We start from the raw sequence: 19440 nt of genomic DNA, 5'->3' as shown, positions 1-19440 counted from the left end.
CAATCCCGGGAGGTCACTTCCCTATTCCCATTTTCCATTTGAGGCACAGAGAGATGGGATTTAGTAAATTTGCAAACCCCTGGTGGAAAGAGCTTGGCACCTCGCCGGGCGCACAGTAAGCGCTCAGTGGAAACGATAGTTTTATGGTCACGGTGAGGAAGCTGAGCGTGTCCTCTTCTCAAGCCGAGATCTTAGAACGCTCTGGTTCAGCCCTCTGCGCGCCGCCTTCCGCCCACCGGGATCCCTGTTGCCCTCGGGACTCCCGGGGAAGGGGCGGTGCCGGGGGCGGTGCTGGGGGCGGTGCCGGGGGCCGTTCTACACCTCTGCGGTCCTATCAGCGCCGCCGGCCTCCGGGGGCGTGGCGCGGAGGTTCTATAAGAGGCTGCGCTCTGGAACCCTGCATCCACTGCATCCCTCCGCTGTCCCGGTGTGTGGTGCCTGCGACCCGCTGTGCCGACCGACTGTGTCCACTGTGTGTGCGCTGCTGCCACTGCACGACACGGGAGACACCGGCGTGGTGGTGATTGGAGAGTCCTGCGGAGGTAAGTGTGACTTCGCTTCCTCTCCTTTCCAGGCTGCGATCCTCTCCACTCATCTATGAGGAGCTGAATTAAGCAGAGCAGATACCATCTCTTGGGGCTTACCGTGCGCAGGCACTGTGCTGGGCGCTCTACCTGCGGCTCAGAACCGGGCTCAGCCGCGTGGCCTTTCGTAGATGGAAAAACTGAGGCTCGGCGAAACCAAGGCACTTGCCCAAGACCTTACAGCCAGGAAGCAAGGGAGTCGGGACTCAAAGCCAGTCTGACTGCAGATTCGTGCTCCTGGAGCCTGGGAACTCTTGCCTCCCTTGCACAGTTCGTTAGCATCTGTTGCATTCCTTTGTACACAGTGGGCGTCAATAAATGAAAAACTGATGGTGTGAATGTGGCAGGGGTTTGAATGTGTCTATCCACGTGTGGATGGCCAGGGCGATCCTAAGGGTGCGTGCATTCTGCTACAGTTTACAGGGCCACGCCCCTTTATGATTTTATTTGCAACAAACCTGCGAGGTAGCCTTTCTCTTCCCATATTTCAGATGAAGATACTGAGGGTCAGAGGGGGAAGTGAGTTGTCCAGTTAGAGCCAGGGCTACAACCCAGCTCTCTCTGCCTCTAAAGCTCCATGTTCAGGTGTGGGGCATGCCGGAGTTACCGCAGGTTTGGGAATGCATGCTGGGTCTCGTCAGCCAGAGTGGACATCTGCATACACTCCTCGTGGGGGAAGAATTGTGCTGGAAGCTGAGGACTCGGCTCTGTGGTCCTGGGAAGATCGGCTGCTCTAGATGGACAGTCAGGGCAGGCCCCTTGTGCGGTGCAGACCCAGAGCCTCCCTTGCCCAGGACTCAGCTGGTGGACGAGTCAGAAAAAGCTTAGCTGATGCCTGGTTATTGAAGTCTAACTTGAACTGGGCATCTTTTAGCCAAAGGGTGAGCTGCTGCTCGGGTTGAGAGAAGCAGCTGGGAGCCTGTGCAAATGCCCAGCTTGCCTGGCAAAGTGGGCTTCTAAATTTCCAACTTGAGCAGTTGGGTGCCATGTTCCGTCAGAATCGGGTGACCCTACCTTCCCCAGTAGGGTTGTCTAGGGTCTAAATCTGCCAGGTGAGAGCCCAGGGTCCAGCAGAACACGATGAGGGGCATGCCCTCTTCTCCAAATAGACCGGAAAGGGACCTTCTGAGGTTCTTTGTGTTTTGTGCACCTGATTTTCTGCTTCTGCCTCTGATCTGGCTGTTTCTACATGGGAAAGGGGAGCAGAAGGTGTGGGAGCTGTATTGCTGGTGTGACAGGTGTGAGGCCATGCCACTTCCCTGCATTTTCATACCTCCCACACACCTGGGCAGTCAGCTTCTTGATCCCCATTTCACAGATGAGTAAACCAAGGCTCAGAAGTAGAGATTGTGCAAAATGTCCCCTAGCTGATGTGCCATGCCTTCACCTCCAGATTTGTCTGGTTGTAGACCCTGTGTTCTAAACAGCTGGGTCCCGCCTCCTTTAAGACAGTTCTCTGCCCAACCACTAACCACCTTCAGAACTGACCTTCACACAAAATGTTGTGTTGTCTGAGAGGGGTTCCAGTAAAATCTGTCAGCAGGGTTAAGCCCAAGCCCCCAAGTGCCCAATAATATGCACCTGGGGAGGAGAAAGAGGGCGATTTTGATTTTTTATGGAGTCTCTTAAGATGTAGGAGTGGGAATAGTAACATTTATAGTAATATCAGCAGCTTACCAGCAGCTGACGTTTACCTGACGCTCAGAATGAGCCAGACGTGCCCAGGCTTTATACGGGTGATCTCATGGACTTCTTTAGGTGGTGGACACTGGGCTGTCTTCCTTTTTACAAGGAGGAAATTGAGTCTTGGAGTGATGAAGGCGTGCATGCAACATGACACAGCCAGGGCAGGGGAGAGCTGCCCTCCAGGCTGGGTCCCACCCCGGACTCTGGAAGGTGTTCGTCCACTGGCCAGATTCTTGACTGTCACAGCAGAGCTGGCTGCGAGTCAGGGCTTCTCTCCATGTGTGATCTGGATCCCTGCCCGACTTAGGGGGTGGGCCTGGAGAGGGGATGCCCTGACACAGGGGCTTGGGCTCCACTCTGCTGACAGGTGCCAGTGTCAACATGCAGACAGCCCTGCTCGGGGACCCCTATCAGTGCTGGCTCCCAGAGCCCCTGCCTTTGGACTGCAGAGGAGAGCTGGCTTGGCAGGGGAGAGCCCAGAGCCTTAGCAGAAGAGCACAAGGCCTCTGGAAGCCCCATACTTCATCCCTCCCTCCAGGTCCCCTCGTTGGATATCTGGCCTTTTGTAGGTTGCATTTGAAAAGTGGCTTTTGGAGGTGGGACCCTGAAATGCTGACCTCTTGGGCCTTGTGGGACCTGGAACATTTCTTTGCTCTGTCACCAGTGTAATTTACTACGTATGGGAGGTGCCTCTGTGTCTGCTTGCTCCAGACCTAGGAGGCTTTTTTTTTTTTTTTTTTTTTTTTTTTGTAAACTCACTGGTTTTTGATTAGTCCCAGATGTGCAAACCCAGCATCACTCAAAGGGGCTGATGGCTTGTCAAGAAAGGAAAATACAACACGGGCATCATTTCATTTTATCTTCAGTTAATGGAACTGAGTAGCCGCTCAGCCCTTCTTGGGACAGGGACCCCGAGCCTCTCCGAGAATCCTCAATGAGGCACACTGTGTTCTGGAACAGGAAGGGTAGGGCAGATCTGGGTGGTGGTTGGTAGGACCCGCTATCACCTCTTTTCTTCTTTTTTTCCTTGAAAAAAATTATTTTCATGTGGTAAAATATGCATAAGCGGGAACGTTCCCATTTCACCCATTGGAAAGCGTAGAATGCAGGGGCATGGCATGCGTTCACAGTGCGGTGCAGCCGCCACCTTGGTCTGGCTCCAGAATGTCCTCATCACTCCCAAAGGATACCCCATAGCCATTATTACCCGTTCTCTCGTCCCCAGCCCCTGCGACCTCCAGTCTGCTTGCTGTCTCTGCAGATTGGGTTATTCTAGAAATCTCATGTAAACGGAATGATATAATATGTGGCCTTTTGTGGCTGGTGTCTTCCACTCAGCATGATGCGCTCAGAGTCCATCCACGTTGTAGTGCGTGTCCATGCTTCGTTCCTTTTCATGGCCGAGTAATATTCCATCGTGTGGCTGGACCACAGTTTGTTTCTCTGTCCTTCCAGTGATGGACGTCTGGGTTGTCTCCACCTTTTGGCTGTTGTGAACCACGTTGCTATGGACACGTGTGTACATGTCTTTGTTGGAACAGCTTTTTGCAGTTGTTTTGGGTCCATATCTGGAAGTGGAATTCCCAGACCACACAGTCACTTTATGTTTAACTTATTGAGGAAAGCGTGTCCTCCTTTCTTGGCTCCCTTCTTGAAGAAGCATGGACTCAGGTCATCTCACTGCAGAATAGATCAAGGCCCTCCGGCCTTGGACGCAGGGAAATCTGGCGCCTGGGTATTCTGGGGGCGGTGTTGGCATTCCCCCCAGGGTCGCGGCAGCCACTGGCGGAGAATCCTGTCTGAGGCATTGTGCCCCAGGCGGTGCAATTGTGGGTGTTCGCGGACAGAACACCCCCCTGTCAAGGCCGTGAGGACAGACAATTTCTCGTGGTTCAGCCCCAGGGAGATTTATCTTCTCTGATTGTCTCAAGTGCTGTGTCAGCTTAGACAAAAACCACAGGTTCCGGGGAAAAAGAAATTCATAATGCGGATCATGCAACTTCTGGACCATCATTTAAAGAGTATTATAAATTATGAAATCCCACATTTGCAACCCAATTTTCTGAACCGTGTCCCACTGTGAGCACAGAAGGGCAATATCCCAGAAGGAAAAAGAATAGAGCTTCCATTTCATTTGTAGTCAGATGGTCCTGGAATCAAGCCTGCTCTCAAGTTCTTCTGGTTTGGAAAAAACCCACTCTGATCTCTCTAGGCTTGGGAGCTGGATGGCACCTACTGGGACTGACTTGATAAGAGCCTGAGAAATCCTTCTAGAGTGGAGGCAAGACAAGGGGATAGAGAGTGCCCCAAGCGGTGGGACCATGTGTGTGCAAAGGCCTGGAGATGGGGAGGGTCCTGGCACCCTTGGAAAATGGCAAGGAGTCCTAGCATCAGGCCCAGAGTAGCAAGGGTCTGCCCTGTCGGTGGGGTGAATTTGGATTTCCCCCTTTTTTTTTAAGAGAGAGTGAGCGCGTGTGCGATGGTGGCAGGGGGGCGGGGTTACTGCGGGGAGAGGGGCAGAGGGAAAGGGAGAGAGAGAGAATCCCAAGCAGGCTTCATGCCCAGTGCAGAGCCCAATGCAGAGCTCGAGCTCATGACCCTGAGATCATGACCTGAGCCAAAATCAGGAGTCAGACACTTAACCCACTGAGCCACCCTGGCACCCCCCGGGTTTGGATTTCCTGCCGCAGGCTGTGGGGCTTACACTTGAGAACAGGTCACTGTGAAATGAGCAGTGTTCCCCAAAGTGTGGGGCACCAACCCCACTGGTCCCCAAGGTGACCGAGCCTGTGCACAGACCCCCGATCTGGGAGCTGTCCTTTCAAGTCAAGGCAAATGCAGGTGGCGGTGATGCCTGTGCCCAACATCTGCCCCACACCATGCTCCCCCTCTACAGCAGAGACAGAGCACCCTTGGCATAAAAGCCTGTGGCTGGCATCCGTGGCCGGCGTCCATGGCCAGCTGGGAGGCCCTCACTTTGCTTGTTTCCAACATGTGAAGTTTTACTCCTGTCTTCCGTTCAAGGCAGAATTATCATGTTCTTTGCAAATGGTGGTGATAGAAAATTGCCTTTTCCAAGGACATTTCTCTGCACCCTCAATGTGGGCCACCTTACATAAAAGTTCACAGTACGGACTAGTGTGGGTAGCTGGGGTGGGGGAAAGGTAGGTGTGCCAAGGGTGGGAGTTTGGGAAGTGCTGGACTCGGGTGGAGCATGAGATTTAAGACTGTTAGAATCTGGGGCCACAGCTGTCAAAGTGGGGTCCACCTCCAAGGGGGACACAGCAGTACCTGGAAACTTGTTAGGAATGCAGATTCTCAGGCCCCATCCCAGGCTTCCTGAATCAGAAGGGTGGGGCCGGCAATCTGTATTTTAACGAGGCTTTTGGCACTTCCTGGCGCCGACCTGAAGGTGAGCCCTACGGCCCTATAGAGCTGAGGAAGACTTGCCCTGGGGCCCTAGCCCCAAGATGGGGTGAGGATGGCTGGCCAGTGGGGGTGGATGTGAAGTTGTGTGGAAGGTTCTGGATATAGGGCCTGGTGTGACCAGAGAGATGTCACACGGCCACACGGGAGTGAGAGCCTCGGGGGCTCGCATGGCCACCTCCGTGCAGGGTCGAGAGGCCCCTTGACAAGCTGTTGGCAGACTTGTGGCTTTTCTTGCAGAAGAACGCTCAGCATGTTGGCACTCATTGCCCTGGGGCCCGAGCAAGGGTCTGGAGGAGTCTAGCATCTTCCTTAAGAGCACATTCACTGCCCCTGTGTGCCTAGGAGCTTTCAAAATATATCTGTTTGCAAGCCCCAAACTCCCCCTCTGAAACAGTGAGCGGGTCCCTCAACAGCCCTGGAAGTCTGTGTGGTTGGGTAGCGTCCGCTCCCTCTCTCTCTCTCCTGCCCCAAACCCGCTCCAACACAGCCGGTCTGTTCTCTCTGGGGGAAGCGCCTGGCCACTGAAAACCCTGTTTATTCCCGGGAACCTTCAAGGCTCGGGCTTCACTGGCACTGAAGATATTTTCAGCTTTGGCATCGCGGGACAAAGTGCCCTCTCAGACTTGGGATGAACTGGGCCCTGTCTGGGAGAGCCGGTGTCTGGTCCAAGTGGGAGGCCCCCGCCGGCCGCGGGGCTTTATCTGGGCTGCCGGGGGCCAGGCCCTGGATTTGCCTCAGCCCTGAGACTCGGGGGACAGCCTCGAGGATCTTCTGCAGGCCGGTCTTCTCCCTGCTGCCTCTCACGCTTCCCTTGATCCGTCCTTAGAAGCCAGAGCGATTTCAAACTTAAAAAACAGTTTTGTTGAAGTTGCACGTACCAGAGAGGGATGCGCGCTCATTGATGCCCCTGCGGATGACTTTTCCCCAAGTACACATGTGTGCCCTCGCCCCAGAGTGAGCTGCAGAGAGCCTGAGCTGCCCCGGCCCCCCCACAGCCCCGCCCCCAGGGGTAACCATTTCCCGACTTCTAATGGCATAGGTTGGTTTTGCCTGATGTTGAACTTGACGTAAACAGAACGGGGCGTGCTTAATCACCGGAGTCTGGCTTCTTTCCAGTCCGCGAGCTCTGCCTGTGTCGTTAGTGGTGATGGGCTTTCAGAGCATAAGTCAGACCCTATCACCGTTGGCTATACCCCACACGGATGCTCCTCTTTGCATTTGGAATAAAAGCAAGACTCCTCACGATGGTCTTCCAGGCCCCTGGCCGCCTGACCCTGCCCTCCTGTGTGACCCGATTTCCCCCCAGCTCCACAGCCTTGTGCCTGTCCTTAGTCATGCCAAGATGGGGACCATCCCTGAGCCTTTGTCCTTGTGGTTCCTGCTGTCTGGAGTTCCCCTTCCTTGAGATTTCAGCGAGACCTTGCTGTCCACCCCAGCCAGACCAGTCCCTGTCCCTTCCTCTGCCCGGAGTTACCATCCCATTCCCCGGGCGGTTTCTCACGCCTTGTCTTTGTCTATTAGCTGTGATGTGCCCTCCCTCTCTGGAGGGCGGACTGTCTTGCTTGCTTGTACTTGAGAAGGACTCCGTGGCCCCCTGAGGGCTTGCCCTGGGATTTCTGTCTGCACGGCGGTGTGGGGATTCCATAGCCTGGCGCTGTAGGATTCTTGAGCCCTGGGTCCGAGCTGGGTTCAGAGCCAGGGGTCGTGACTCACCCTTCCAGATACCACCCGATACCATGAATCAGGCATTTCAGGCAGGAGGCTGGTGCGGGTGCTGCCAGCCCTGTAGCCTGGAGCAGAAAGGAGCTGAGATGCCTGGACTCACCCAGGAGAAGGGAAAGACAGTCCTAGACAGCTCCAGAACCACTAATTCTCTCATCTTCGCCTCCCTCCTCTAGCCCTGTGAGCAACTCAGGGCCTCCTTGTCCCTTTGAGGAACCGGAAATTCAGAGGTGAGGGACCTTTTGGGTAGCACGAAGCTCCACGATGGTGGAGTCACGATTCGAACCTGGGTCTGACCCGACGGACATCCACGTGTTTCCTCGGGGCCCCGGGCAGTCCTTGACTGCTTGTCCTTGGGAGGCTGCGGTTTCCTGATGTTTATCTAAAGCTTTCTTAAACATCCACACCTGGGCAAGAAGGCAGGCGAGGGCCCCAGGGGTTAGATGCTGGGTGTTTTGAGAATACAGTAACTTATTATCCAGTCACTTAAAAATGGCTTTTCTTATAGATGGTCTTGGTTTATATTGAATACACCTGTTTTTTCATTCTTTTTTCGCAAAATGAACTCTCTTCTCCTTTTGCCCAGGATCTTGTATATTCTCCGCATAGTATTTAAGAAATGAAGGGGCGCCTGGGTGGCTCAGTTGGTTGAACGTCTGACTCTTGATTTCAGCCCAGGTCATGATCTCGGGGTCATGAGATTGAGCCCCGCGTTGGTCTCCATGCTCAGGGTGGAGTCCGCTTGAGATTTTCTCTCTCTCCTTCTCCCTCTGCCCCTCTCCCTGGTCTTCCTCTCTCCCTCAAATAAATAAGGAAAATCTTAAAAAAACAAAAACAAAAAAACACTGAGGGACACTTGGGGGGCTCAGTGGGTTAAGTGTCTGCCTTCGGCTCAGGTCATGATCCCAGGGTCCTGGGATGCAGCCCCACATCGGACTCCCTGCTCAGCGGGGAGCCTGCTTCTCTCTCTGTCCCTCCCCCTCTGCTCGTGCTCATACTCTCCTGCTCTCTCTCTCTGTCCGAAATAAATAAAATCTTAAAAAAAAAAATCGAATGGGTTTCGCGTAGGCTCTTGTTGGCCATCTGTCTTCGGTTGTGGACAACCCCGGGCTGGGGGCGGGGAGGCAGCAGGGGAGGGAAAGGGCCTGCCTCCTGCTGTGTCCAGCCCTAATCCTGCAGGGAGGAGTTTAAGGAAAACCCACTGGATCCCATGGAGGAGGGGAGATCCCCCCACACCCCTGGTGTCTGGTGATCACCCAGATACTCTTCCCTGAGGTTCTGGCCAGTCCTGGGATCTGCCCCAGACGTGCTGGGGTGTCCCTCCTCCCCGCTCCCAGCCATGGCTTCATTCCTGGAATTTTGGGTGGTTTGTGGGTAGGACTGTGATCTGCCCTCAGCCTCGCTCTCATTTTGAGTTCTCCTTTGTGCTTCCGAGGAAGAGCAGAGCGTGGGGCACCCCCGGCCTTTTCGGGTGGGCTGCTGTCCCGTGGGCGGGCATTTCCTGAATGAGCCCGGCTGACACGGGCGGGAGGTTAGAGCTGCCCTGACGTTTGGGAGAGCCGCACCTTAGGGCTCGCGATCAGTGTGGCAGTACCTCGGCACTCGCCCACGGTCTGTGTGACCGGGAGCAAGCTGCTGCTGTGTCTGGAGCCACTGTTCCCTCACCTGTAAGGCAGGTTCCATAACGGCCGTGACCCCAGCGGCCTGCCGAGCACGGGCTCCCGGCGGGCTGCGCCCTTTGTGTTAAATGTTTGTGCAGCAGCTAATACTCACTGGGGTGTGAAGCGGAGCACGGCTCAGGGCCAGCCAGGGGGGCTCAGGGCCAGCCAGGGGGGCTGCAACTGGCTCGCTGGGTTTTGTCACGTTCTCAGAAAGCTTGTGAGCGCGTTAAACACGACCATCCTCAAACATCAGGTGACAGGAACTTACAGTTAAGTAAGTCCTCTTTACAACGAAGGTAATGGAAACTCAGAACTTACCCCGTCCTAATCTTTTACTGCATTTCACTGTTATCTCTGCCCCTGAGGCACTTGGTGTCTGTCCCCATCCTTGTGACGGAAAGATCACAAGATACCGTGCCATCTCGCATCTTTCCGGAAATTCCATGGTCAGTGATCTCCCACAGGTTGCTTAAAATTGGCCATAATGGGAGTATTTGTACTGAGGGAACTGACAAACACTACATATCAGGACGATTTTATTTTATTTTTTAATTTTCTGGAGTATCGGTGTGTGGACATTTACGGACATACACTGGTTGCAGCCCGCAGGCAGCGCAGTCTAGCGGGAGAGGCAGACGGTATGAGCAGGCATGACGCCGCGATGGTGAGGTCTGGAGCACCTACCGCGTCTCAACTCAGCTGACACTGAGTCCCGGAAGGAGCTGGAGCTTCCCAGCAGTCACGGCACGCCAACTGGGTCATTGTCATCAGTGTGAATGACTGTGCATGCATACGTACGGCTGGTTCCTGGCCCGAGGGTCAACTTCAATGCCCCAGACCTGGTTCATTTTTATTGTTTTAATTGTTTAAGTTTTTAAGTAGGCTCCACGCCCGACGGGGGTCCCGTATTCACGACCCCGAGATCAAGAGTCGTACGCTGTACTGACTGAGCCGGCCAGGCTCCAGACCTGGTTCGTGCATCTTGGAACCTGCTTACCCAGAAAGCTGGGAGAAAGTGGTCATGGCATGTACTCTGGCATGTCCAGAGTAAAGTGTGTTTCGAATTTAGGGGACAGTTTTTAACCCCCGCACGCATTAGACATTTGATTTGATGTTTAAAAATTAGATTTTTGTGTCAAGGGAGAGGTGGGGCTCTGAAATAATGTAATGAAGAGAGAATAGTCTTTACTCCACTCCCCAGTATTAATCCCGGCCTTCCAGAAACTTCTTCACACAATGCCTCTGTGGCACCGTCCTCCTCATTGTAACAGCTGACATTTACGAAGTACCCCTGTTCACGAGGTCTCGTTTGCTTCTCATCACATAGCTCACCCCATAACCCTAACCGGGCCGGGTAGATGAGGTGAAAGGTGAAAAGGACTCCTCGGGTGAAAGGACTCTGCTTTCTGGAAGCTTCCTGGCACTGAAGCACGTACGCAGACCTGTCTGACTTGTGCACTGCTTGAATTGCCGAGGTCAGACAAGCCCTGTGATTCCCATCTACCGTATAGACGTGGCAGCCGGGGCCCAGAGCAGGGACACGCTGTGCCCAAGCCACACCGCCAGCCAGGGGCTGCGTCAGGACTTGACTCAGCTCCGTGTCCCTGGAAGGCCCGCACCGTGCATCGTCCTTATACGGCTCTCCTGACCTCCTCAGGAGGATGCGACACACACATTCCCTTCCTAAATATTTATTGGACACCGACGTGTCAGATGTCAACGATTCGACGGCAAACAAGCCCGGCAGGTCTGGGATGGGGGTGTGATTCAGCCGTGACCCTGGAGCTGAATCGTAGCCGAAAGAGCAGGAATCCGTCGGGCCTGGCCCGGGGCAGGGAGGGGGCAGGTTGGGGCCGTGGGATGAGCTGTGGGAACAGCATGTGCAGGAGGGAAGAGCTCTGGCACAGCTCAGAGCTGACGGCCGACACACGCAGGGCTGAGATTCATCTTCCTGGCAGCCTCTCCCAAACACAGGCAGAGCCCTGGCGGCGTGACGCACGGAGCCCAAAGCATGCTCTCTTTCTCTCACTTGCTCCCCAGAGCCGGGTTTGGGGGCAGCCTTGCCCAGGAGGTGACCCTGAGGAGATGCCGTTGCTAGACTGGGAACATGGGGGTCTGCGGATCCCCTCCGAGTCCCCAGAATCCCGGCAGGGTTGCTGCAGAGCGGATACCGCAGCTGTGTGCCGAAAGTCCCCCACGCTTTCAGAAAGCCGGATTTCACGTCTCGGCTCCACCCCTAACTGGCCGCACGGCCTCACCAGCACCAGGCAGCGTCTCCTGGACTCAGTTTTCTTTTCTGTAAAATGGGGTTGGAAACTTCCCCTCCCTGGTGGATCCCAGGTGCATTTAGGAGCTCTGGGCAGGGTTGTAGGAACCTGATTCCCTGCGGGTTTCGTTAGCCAGGCTGGGGTCTTGCCGTGGGCCCTGGGGCTTGAAAGTGTCGTTGGCCCCCTCCCCACCTCCCTGGTGGCCTGACATCTGGGGTGTTGTCGTGAGACCCTGGTGCCGCTGTCCTGTTTGTACTCTCATGGGCTTGGTTTTGCAACTGTGGCAAAGGAGAGCCATAGCTTCCGGAGAGCGTTTCTGCTGCACTGTTCAGCGGTCCATGACACGTGTCTCCAGCCCCTGGAGCCAGGCCCGGGATGACAGAGTGGAGGACGCCTTCTCTAGAAAGGAGGTTTGCCCTTGGCAGCCCTAGGAGAACCAGGGTCCAAAGAGTGCCCTTCAGAGAGCATCTGTCAATGTCAGGGGTCAGAGGTCAGCTCACCATGTGGAAGTCACAGGCGCAGTGAAGGAGGGATGTTGAATGGGTGCCAGGCCTGGTGATGGAGGCGTGTTTTGGTGAAAGGTCATCATGACATAAGACTTCAGTCCCCTGGGGGTGACACATGGGTGTCTTCTCACCGCCAGGAACCACTGTCTGACCCGGAGGCCGTTGCAGAGGAGGCTATGCGAAAGACTGGGCTGTCATGGGGTCCCCTCCCCCGCAGTCTGGTGCGGGGCACTCCTTAAGGAAGCCCACTCTCAGGGAGGCAGGGCAGCATAAGGAAGGGGCCCTGGGGCCAGACGGGCTGCGTCCCAGCACTTGGTTTCTGCTCACTGGCTGTACGACTTCGGGCTCTTCTGGATGCTGCAGAGGCCTCAGTCTCCTCCTCTGTAAAATGGGAGCAATAGAACCCAAACCTCTGGATCATCGGGTGGGTGAGACGAGAATTGCAGGGACTGGCACACAGTAGGTCTCCCTCAGTGTCAACTTCCCCGGTCAGCTGGGGACTGTACTTGTCACTAGGAAGCCCCAGGCAGCCTCAGACAGTGCTGGTGTCTCATTTGAAGAAAGGGTTTTAACTGTCTGATTGTGGGTGGGTAAGGGGCCCTAAGCTCTGGTTGAGCTGTGGGGGCGGCAGAGGCTAGAGGAGCCGCACTGGCCCAGGTTGCTGGTGATGCCCCAGTGAAGTGGGCCTTGTCCTCCTAATTTACTGTACCCCACAGCGGCCAGTGGGGTATTGGGAACGCAGTCCTGTTCATCCAGGTACTGCCTGAAGCAGGTGTTAGATTGCCAGAGGCCCCGCAGGCTGGGGCCTTCAACAACAGAGATTCATGTTCTCACACTGCTGGAGGCTGGGGGTCTGAGCCCCCGCTGTGGGCAGGGCTGCTGTCCCCTGAGGCCTCTCTCTTGGGCCTGTAGACACCACTTTCTCCCTGAGTCCTCACCCCGTCCTCCCTCTGTGTGTGTCTGTGCCCCAGTCCCCTCTCTTATGATAATAGCCATCAAATTGGACCAGGGTCCACCTAGTGACCTCCTTTTAACTTAATGACCTCTTTAAAGGCCGTGTCTCCAAGTACAATCACACTCTAGATGCTGGGAGTCAGGACCCCAGCCGGTGAATCTGGAGGGCCACAGCTCGGTCCAGGGCAGCACTGTGCAGGGTCCTGGGAGGCGAGCCGCCAGCCCCCTTGTCTCATGGTTCTGCTAAAGCCTTCAGTGCTGTCGTGTAGCCCAGACTTAGCAGGAGCGGCACGATCCGGGCCTCGCTCCTCCCCAGCAAGGACCCCCAGCCAGGCCAGACCACTCTCAGAACCAACGGTGTGCTGGGCGTGCTTCCCGTGCGACCCCGTGAGCGATGCGACCCAGGGCATGTCTGCGTTTCCCAGGCAATGACTGGCTGAGGCGAGGCAGAGAAGGCCCTTGGAGAAATGCCTGTCTCCTGTCCTTCGTGGTCTCCTCTGGGGGGAGTGTGTGACTAAACCCCGAGCATGGTGCTCCCAACAGTAAACCTGCCCCCAGGGCTTTACAGATTCTCTTGGGGGCCGTGCAGACAAGGACCAGCCTACAAGCACTGGGCGCAGGCGGCCCCATCACGCGCACGGTGAAAGCGGCTTGTCTCGTCTTTTGGAATAAGGTCACACCAGTTCAGGAGAACATGCTGGAAGGATGCTCTTGGAACCAGCACTTCCTTCCTTGTCTTTTCATGCTTTGGCATTTTGTTTTCTCTTATTAATTGATATTTTTAAAAACCAGAACCGTCCACAGGATAGCATGGGCTCCCCACCCAGATCTGGCCCCTGCGATCACCCTCCTCGGGCTACCGCTTTGCAGTTTTTCCCAACTCAGCCTGTCCCCCTAAAGTGAACAGAGGTGGACAGTTTGCCCTATTTGCTTGAGATTTTAAAGATACAAATAATATGTTAAAGATAGAGATGAGGTCCCTCATATTCTCCTTCCTAGTTCCCCTTCCCTCGGCCTGGAGTCAACCAGCACCGCGAACTTGGTCTGGTTCAGGTGTGGTTTTACTATGTAAACACGCCCCCCCATGTAAACATATGTACACACAAACACAGACACGTGTACATATGTGTATGATATTTAGTGCAATATGCACATATAATATACACACATATGTACATATGTCTATATCCATATATACCCATAAAGTATACAAACTATGATCTGTGTGTTTTAAAATTAGCGTAAATAGTACCATTGGTGTCATATTCTCCAACTGACTTTTCTAACCCAGCATTGGATTTGGGACTTATTTATGCCGACGCTCACATGGCTCTGGGCTGATCCTTTTCCCTGCTGTGTAATGCTCCACCCTCCTGCCCCGCCATCTGTTTACCTGTCCCCCTATGAGAATCATTTGAATGGTGCCCACTGGTGATTGAAACCCCACCCAGGCTTCAGTCTAGTGGACTCACGGCTGAGTCCTAGGAGCAGTTACACTGCATGCCTTTGGGGGTGCCCTAGCCTCAAGCCGCCAAGGCACAGAGTGCCGCTGACCCCGTGCCGTCGTGACGCCCGGTGGGTGCTCCGTGACGTGGGTCTCTGCTCTCGCTCCGTCACAGAGGGCAATCCAGTGTCAGCGTCTTGGCATCTGTCAGCCTGGCCTTCTGCCGCTGGGAAATGTTCATATATGGCGGTACGACTAACCCTGGAGAGAAGTCAGGACCCCAGGGGTCTGCATTACTGGTTTGATTCCCAGTGGGGCGGGCGAGCACGCACATGTCCTTCTGTGCTGTCCCATCCCTGGGGCTCTGCCCCAGAGGGAACTCCCCGCGAGGGAGGCTGCATCTCACCCTGTGCAGAGAATGCCGGGCCTCCCTGCTGGATGGTGGTTATTTTTGTCTGAAGCATGGCTCGGTCAGGACCCTGGACAGTTTCCAGGGTCAGAGTGGGAACTGCCCTGTTCCCAGGGCTCCTTGGCTCCACTCTCTGCCTCGCACTTGTCCCTCCCTGCCCCTCTGCGTCGTGCCCCTGACGATGCCTCTGCTAGATGTTGTCTTGCAAATCTAGCCAACTCAACCAATGTGAACTGCTTACTGCTCGTGTGGGAGAAGACAAAAGGAGCCTTGATGGAAGGACAGGGCCTCTCCGTGTCCCAGGCGGGTCAGCACCCCAGCGGGGGTCTGCAGCCCCTTCCTCTGGCTCCTCGTGCTGCCCCGCTGGTGGTTTTCCTCACCTCTCGCCCCAGCCCACGTGGGAGCTCCATGAGACGAGGCACACTGTCCAGTAGCACAAGCCAGATGCTCAGTGAAGGTCCCGCGACTCACAGACTCTCCCTTGGAGGTGAAGCAGAGGCGAGATGTGTGAATAAACACACTTTCTCAAGCCCTGCCTTGTTCTCTCGGACACTCCGTGACCGTCTAGGGAGAGAGGAGCCAAGGTAGCCCCACCTCTCCTGTCTGTGGGACCTCGGTTACTGAGCATCTGTGAGCCTCAGTTTTCACATCTGAAAAGTGGGGACAGTGATGGCCGTTCACTGCTCTAGCCCAGGCTGGAGCTGGTTTAACACTGACCGACTTCTCCTCCCGCTGCCCTCTGCTTCCCTTCAGAACTCCCGTGCCCCAGCACTGCCTCAGGAGCCCAGCCGGCTTGATCACCCTGGTCCTCGCTGCCTGCACGACGCCATGAGCTGTGTCCTGAACAGAGTCGTCCCCTTGGGGCTGGTGCTGCTGGTCTGTGGAGCCCAAGGCTTTTTCCTGCCCAACGTCACCGACTGGGAGAAGCTGCTCAGCAAATACCAGCAGGACAAGCCCCACTCCCGGGTCCGGAGGGCCATCCCCAGGTCGGACAAGGAGGAGATCCTCATGCTTCACAACAAACTGAGGGGCCAGGTGTACCCCACAGCCTCCAACATGGAGTACATGGTAAGCCTGGAGCTCCTGTGGGGGGCCTGGGCTCTGTCTACTTTTGTCTCCGGGGGGGTGTGATGGGCTCGGGGTCTCCTGGCAAGAGAGGGTCCCCTGCCTCTGCCCCTGACACCAAAATGGCACTTGTGAGTCCCCGGTGCAGAGGAGCACCACTCAGGTGCCTGCCCTGGCCGCTCCTCAAGGCGGAGTAGAGGGTCTGAGGGCTGGGCTTTGGCGAGCCCAGTCCCGGCTCTGCTACCTCCTTGCTGTGTGACCTTGATGTGTCCTCAGCCAGTGGGAGCCTTGGCCTCCACTTTGAGAACCCCCCCTCGTGGTTCTGGGAGACTTTGATGACGTAATGTGGTAAAACGCCCCGCACGGGCTCCCTCCTGGGGCCGTGGTCACTGGTCACTGTCGTTACTGAGCGCCTCGGTCTTCATCCGGCCCCTTTCGCTGCCCTCCTCTGTCTGAGCAGCAGCAGGGCCAAGTCCGTGAGAGATGGGGTGTCTGTCAGTGAGGGGCCGGCAGAGAGGGGACGGTGGAGGGTCTCCCGCGAGCCTGGGGAAATCCCGCATGTAAGGAGCAGAAGGGCAGCTGGCTCTCCAAGTCCATGCCTCCAGCCCTGCCTCCATGCACACCTGTTTCTGCCAGCACTGCTTCCCGTCGTCCCAGCCCTGTGACACACCTGCTGCTTTTCTCCCATTTTATAGACTGAGAAACTGAGGCCCAAGGTCAGAGCTGGTTGTGGCAGAATGGACCACAGGACCCAGGCTCTCAGCCATCATCCCACACTCAGTTGAAACCCTGGCACCCCCACTGCCCCGCCTGCTTCCAAGGCCTCTCCAGCATTTTCCATCCTGTCTACCCAGCCTGTCCCCCCAACACCTCCATTAGCCCTGGGGCTTATCACCTCCCACGTTGTCCCCTGCTGGCCCACCCTGAGCCCTGCCTCCTGTTACCTTTCTGCCACTTGCCAGAGAACATTATTAGCACCATTTTCTTAGTTAATTCTCAGAATAAGCCCTGAGGTATATTTTCCCATTGTTGCAGATAAAAAAACACCAAAAAAACCCCTTCAGGCTAAGAGAGGTTATGTAACTTGCCTAAGGTCACACAGCAGGAAGTTAGAACTTTAACAACCCAGCTTTATCTGGCTTCCAAGGGATCTCATCTTGCTCTGCATGCTGTCACCAAGTGCCGGTCCCACTGCACTAAAATAATAAGTTACTAAAATAGTAATAGTAACAGGATAGTTAACATTTATTTAGTACTTATGCTTTATCTCATCAACTCCTCCAAGCAATCCTATGAGAAAGGCACTTTCATTGTCCCCATTGTGCAGGTGAGGAAACATTAACACAGAAGGGCTAACTAATCTGCCTGAAGTCACACAGCTACCAAGTGGCCGCTCCCCTAAACCCACGCAGGCTGGCTCCAGAGCCCATCCACTTATAAAACCTCAAAAAAGGGTGTCTTAACTCTTTGGAGTTTTAAAATCCACCTTTCAGGGCTAAGGCTATTTCAAAGGACCCCGGTGGAAGCCCCAGCAGGCAGGACTGAGCAGGAAGTTGGATTTTCAAGACACTTTCTCAAATGAGGGCCCCTTGTTTAGGTGGAGACAGGAACAGATGGGCAGCCCTGGGGCGGAGGGACTGGGCCTCACGCTACCTCCCCTTCCCCGGGGCCCCTGCTCAGAGGCAATAACAATCACTAAGGCTCAACTTCCCTGACAGGCAGGCCATTTAGGCCTGAGGACCCAGATCCCTGCTCCCATCCTGAAATAACACAAAATAAACAGACAGGAAAACATGGCAGGCTCGTTACAGGCCACAATGACGTTCCCTGCCGCCTATCTGCTCACCGCACTGAAGCTTCCATACAGCTCCATACAGCCCCTGGACAGGCACAGAGCAGCGACGTGAAGATCAGTGTGAACCAAGCCAGTTCCCGACAGGAGGCAGGAAGCAGCCAGGGTCCCCAGGGTTAGGGGCTCAGTCAAGCCCCAGGCCAAGGCAAATTCCCTGCTCCCTGGTGGGCACCGTACAAGGCCTTGGGGTGGGAGGGGGCCCAGGAGGAAGGCTGACCTGTCCAGAGAGGTGGAGAGTGTCCTTCTCACCCCCCCTCCGGGGACTGAGCCAGACCATCAGGTCCTGGGAAGGATGGGGGAAGAGTCCACACCCAAAGCCACAAAGAATTCTACTCTAATTCTCTACGTCTTTAACCCTCAACAGGCCTTCACGAGCTGCTGATGCATTAGTAGTTTGAAAGGGTGCCCACTGTTCCTCCTAAGATTAGTACGACCCCTTCAGAGTAAATGCCTGGGCAAAGAGAAGAAATGGATATCCCACTTAATATCCAGGGACTGTTTACTGAGAGCTACTCTACCTCGCCTGGGGGCTTGATGCCTGCTCATTCAGTGTTCCCCCAAATCCTATTCCAGCGGCTTCATTAGTCCAGATGGGGAAACAGGCTCAGAGAGGTGAAGCCACTTGTCCACAGTCACACAGCCAGCAAGGGGCAGAGCCTGGCCCCACAGCCAAGCTCACGTGACACAAACACTCTCACCAGTGCCTGTCACTGCCCGGTTCTTTCCCTTTTTCTTCCCCTAGTCACCCCTTGGGGGATAGAGGATGTTCACCGGTGCCTCTCACCAGTGCCCGTCACTGCCTGGTTCTTTCCCTCTTTCTTCCCCTAGTCACCCCTTGGGGGTAGAGGATGTTCACCGGTGCCTCTTTGAGGCTCTACTATGTTCCAGACATGGCTGGAGCCGACAGGAGGGTAGGAGGTGAAAGGCAGGCCCGGAAGGAGGCCTCGAATGCAGGGAGGGGAGAGCTAGGTCCTTGTTTGGCTGTGTCCTCTGTCTCCAGCCGGAATTTCAGAAGCCCTTAACCCCAGAGATCTGCCAGGGCCCTCCCTACAGCCCTCCCCACTGAGCTGTAGAAAATGTTATGGACGCGGACCAAAGGCACGCAAGGTTCACGCTGATCAGAATAAACAGTGAACTTCTGAGAAGCTAGTGAACTTCAGGGTGGGGTCAGCGCCTGCATGGGCTCTGCCCTGCCTCCCTGGACTCTGGGAAGGGCTGGCCACGTCCAGAGGGATCTTGGTGCTTGTGCAAGCTGCCATCTGTGCCCACTGCCCCCGCCTTGCAGTGGACGGTGCCTGTTCCTTCATGGAGCGTTAGCTGGTCCCTTGCTTGGAGGTGGATTCACCAAGCTGGTACAGGTAGTTTATTTGGGAGGGGTGATCCACAAGTCCAGAAGACAGGAAGGAGAAGTCCAACCTCACGGCACACTATGAGGGTCTCATGGTGGGAGCGGGGGCTTGGATCTGCTAAGTAAAGGGAGCAGCAGGAGGGTCTCCCACCCGAAGGCAGGCCTGTCCCCTCCCCATTTTAGGCTGTCCTGGGCTTTGGAGAAGCATCCCAGGCAGCAGCAACACAGTGCTTGGTGGGCACGAAAGTGAGGGGGCACTGTCGGCAAGAGAGGAGTCTGACGTCTGAGTGTACCTGGAATGGCCACTGCAGCCGAAACGGGGATTGCATCCAGGGTTGTGACCCAGGTCCACAAAGGTGTCTGCCCTAGGCCAGGACTCGCCCTGGCATGTTCCGGAGTCTCCGGCATTGGAGCCGGAAAGAGGTGGCAGGGCAAGAGGTTGGGGGAGGCGCTCGGCTTTGTGATGTTCCGTCCTGGGGGCCCGCATTAGCACCGTCAGTGTCCGGTTCCCGG

At 55.5% G+C, this 19440-nt stretch overlaps 1 protein-coding gene across 1 annotated transcript in view; it reads left to right on the top strand.

Annotated features, from left to right (window-relative positions):
- The first annotated feature begins 409 nt into the window (after positions 1 to 409).
- The window catches only part of CRISPLD2 (cysteine rich secretory protein LCCL domain containing 2), a 62666-nt gene continuing 43635 nt past the window's right edge, over positions 410 to 19440 (top strand). Inside the window, exons 1-2 of the mRNA XM_045772774.2 lie at positions 410 to 542; positions 15416 to 15730. Of these exons, the coding sequence (XP_045628730.1) occupies positions 15491 to 15730 (240 nt within the window). The 5' untranslated portion in view covers positions 410 to 542; positions 15416 to 15490. The remainder of the gene's footprint in view (positions 543 to 15415; positions 15731 to 19440) is intronic.

This window comes from Ursus americanus, chromosome 21, assembly GCF_024610735.1.
Source record: "Ursus americanus isolate L20-20 chromosome 21, mUrsAme1.1.p, whole genome shotgun sequence".
In the NCBI taxonomy this organism is placed as follows: domain Eukaryota; kingdom Metazoa; phylum Chordata; class Mammalia; order Carnivora; family Ursidae; genus Ursus; species Ursus americanus.
This window is presented reverse-complemented; position numbering and strand designations above follow the sequence as displayed.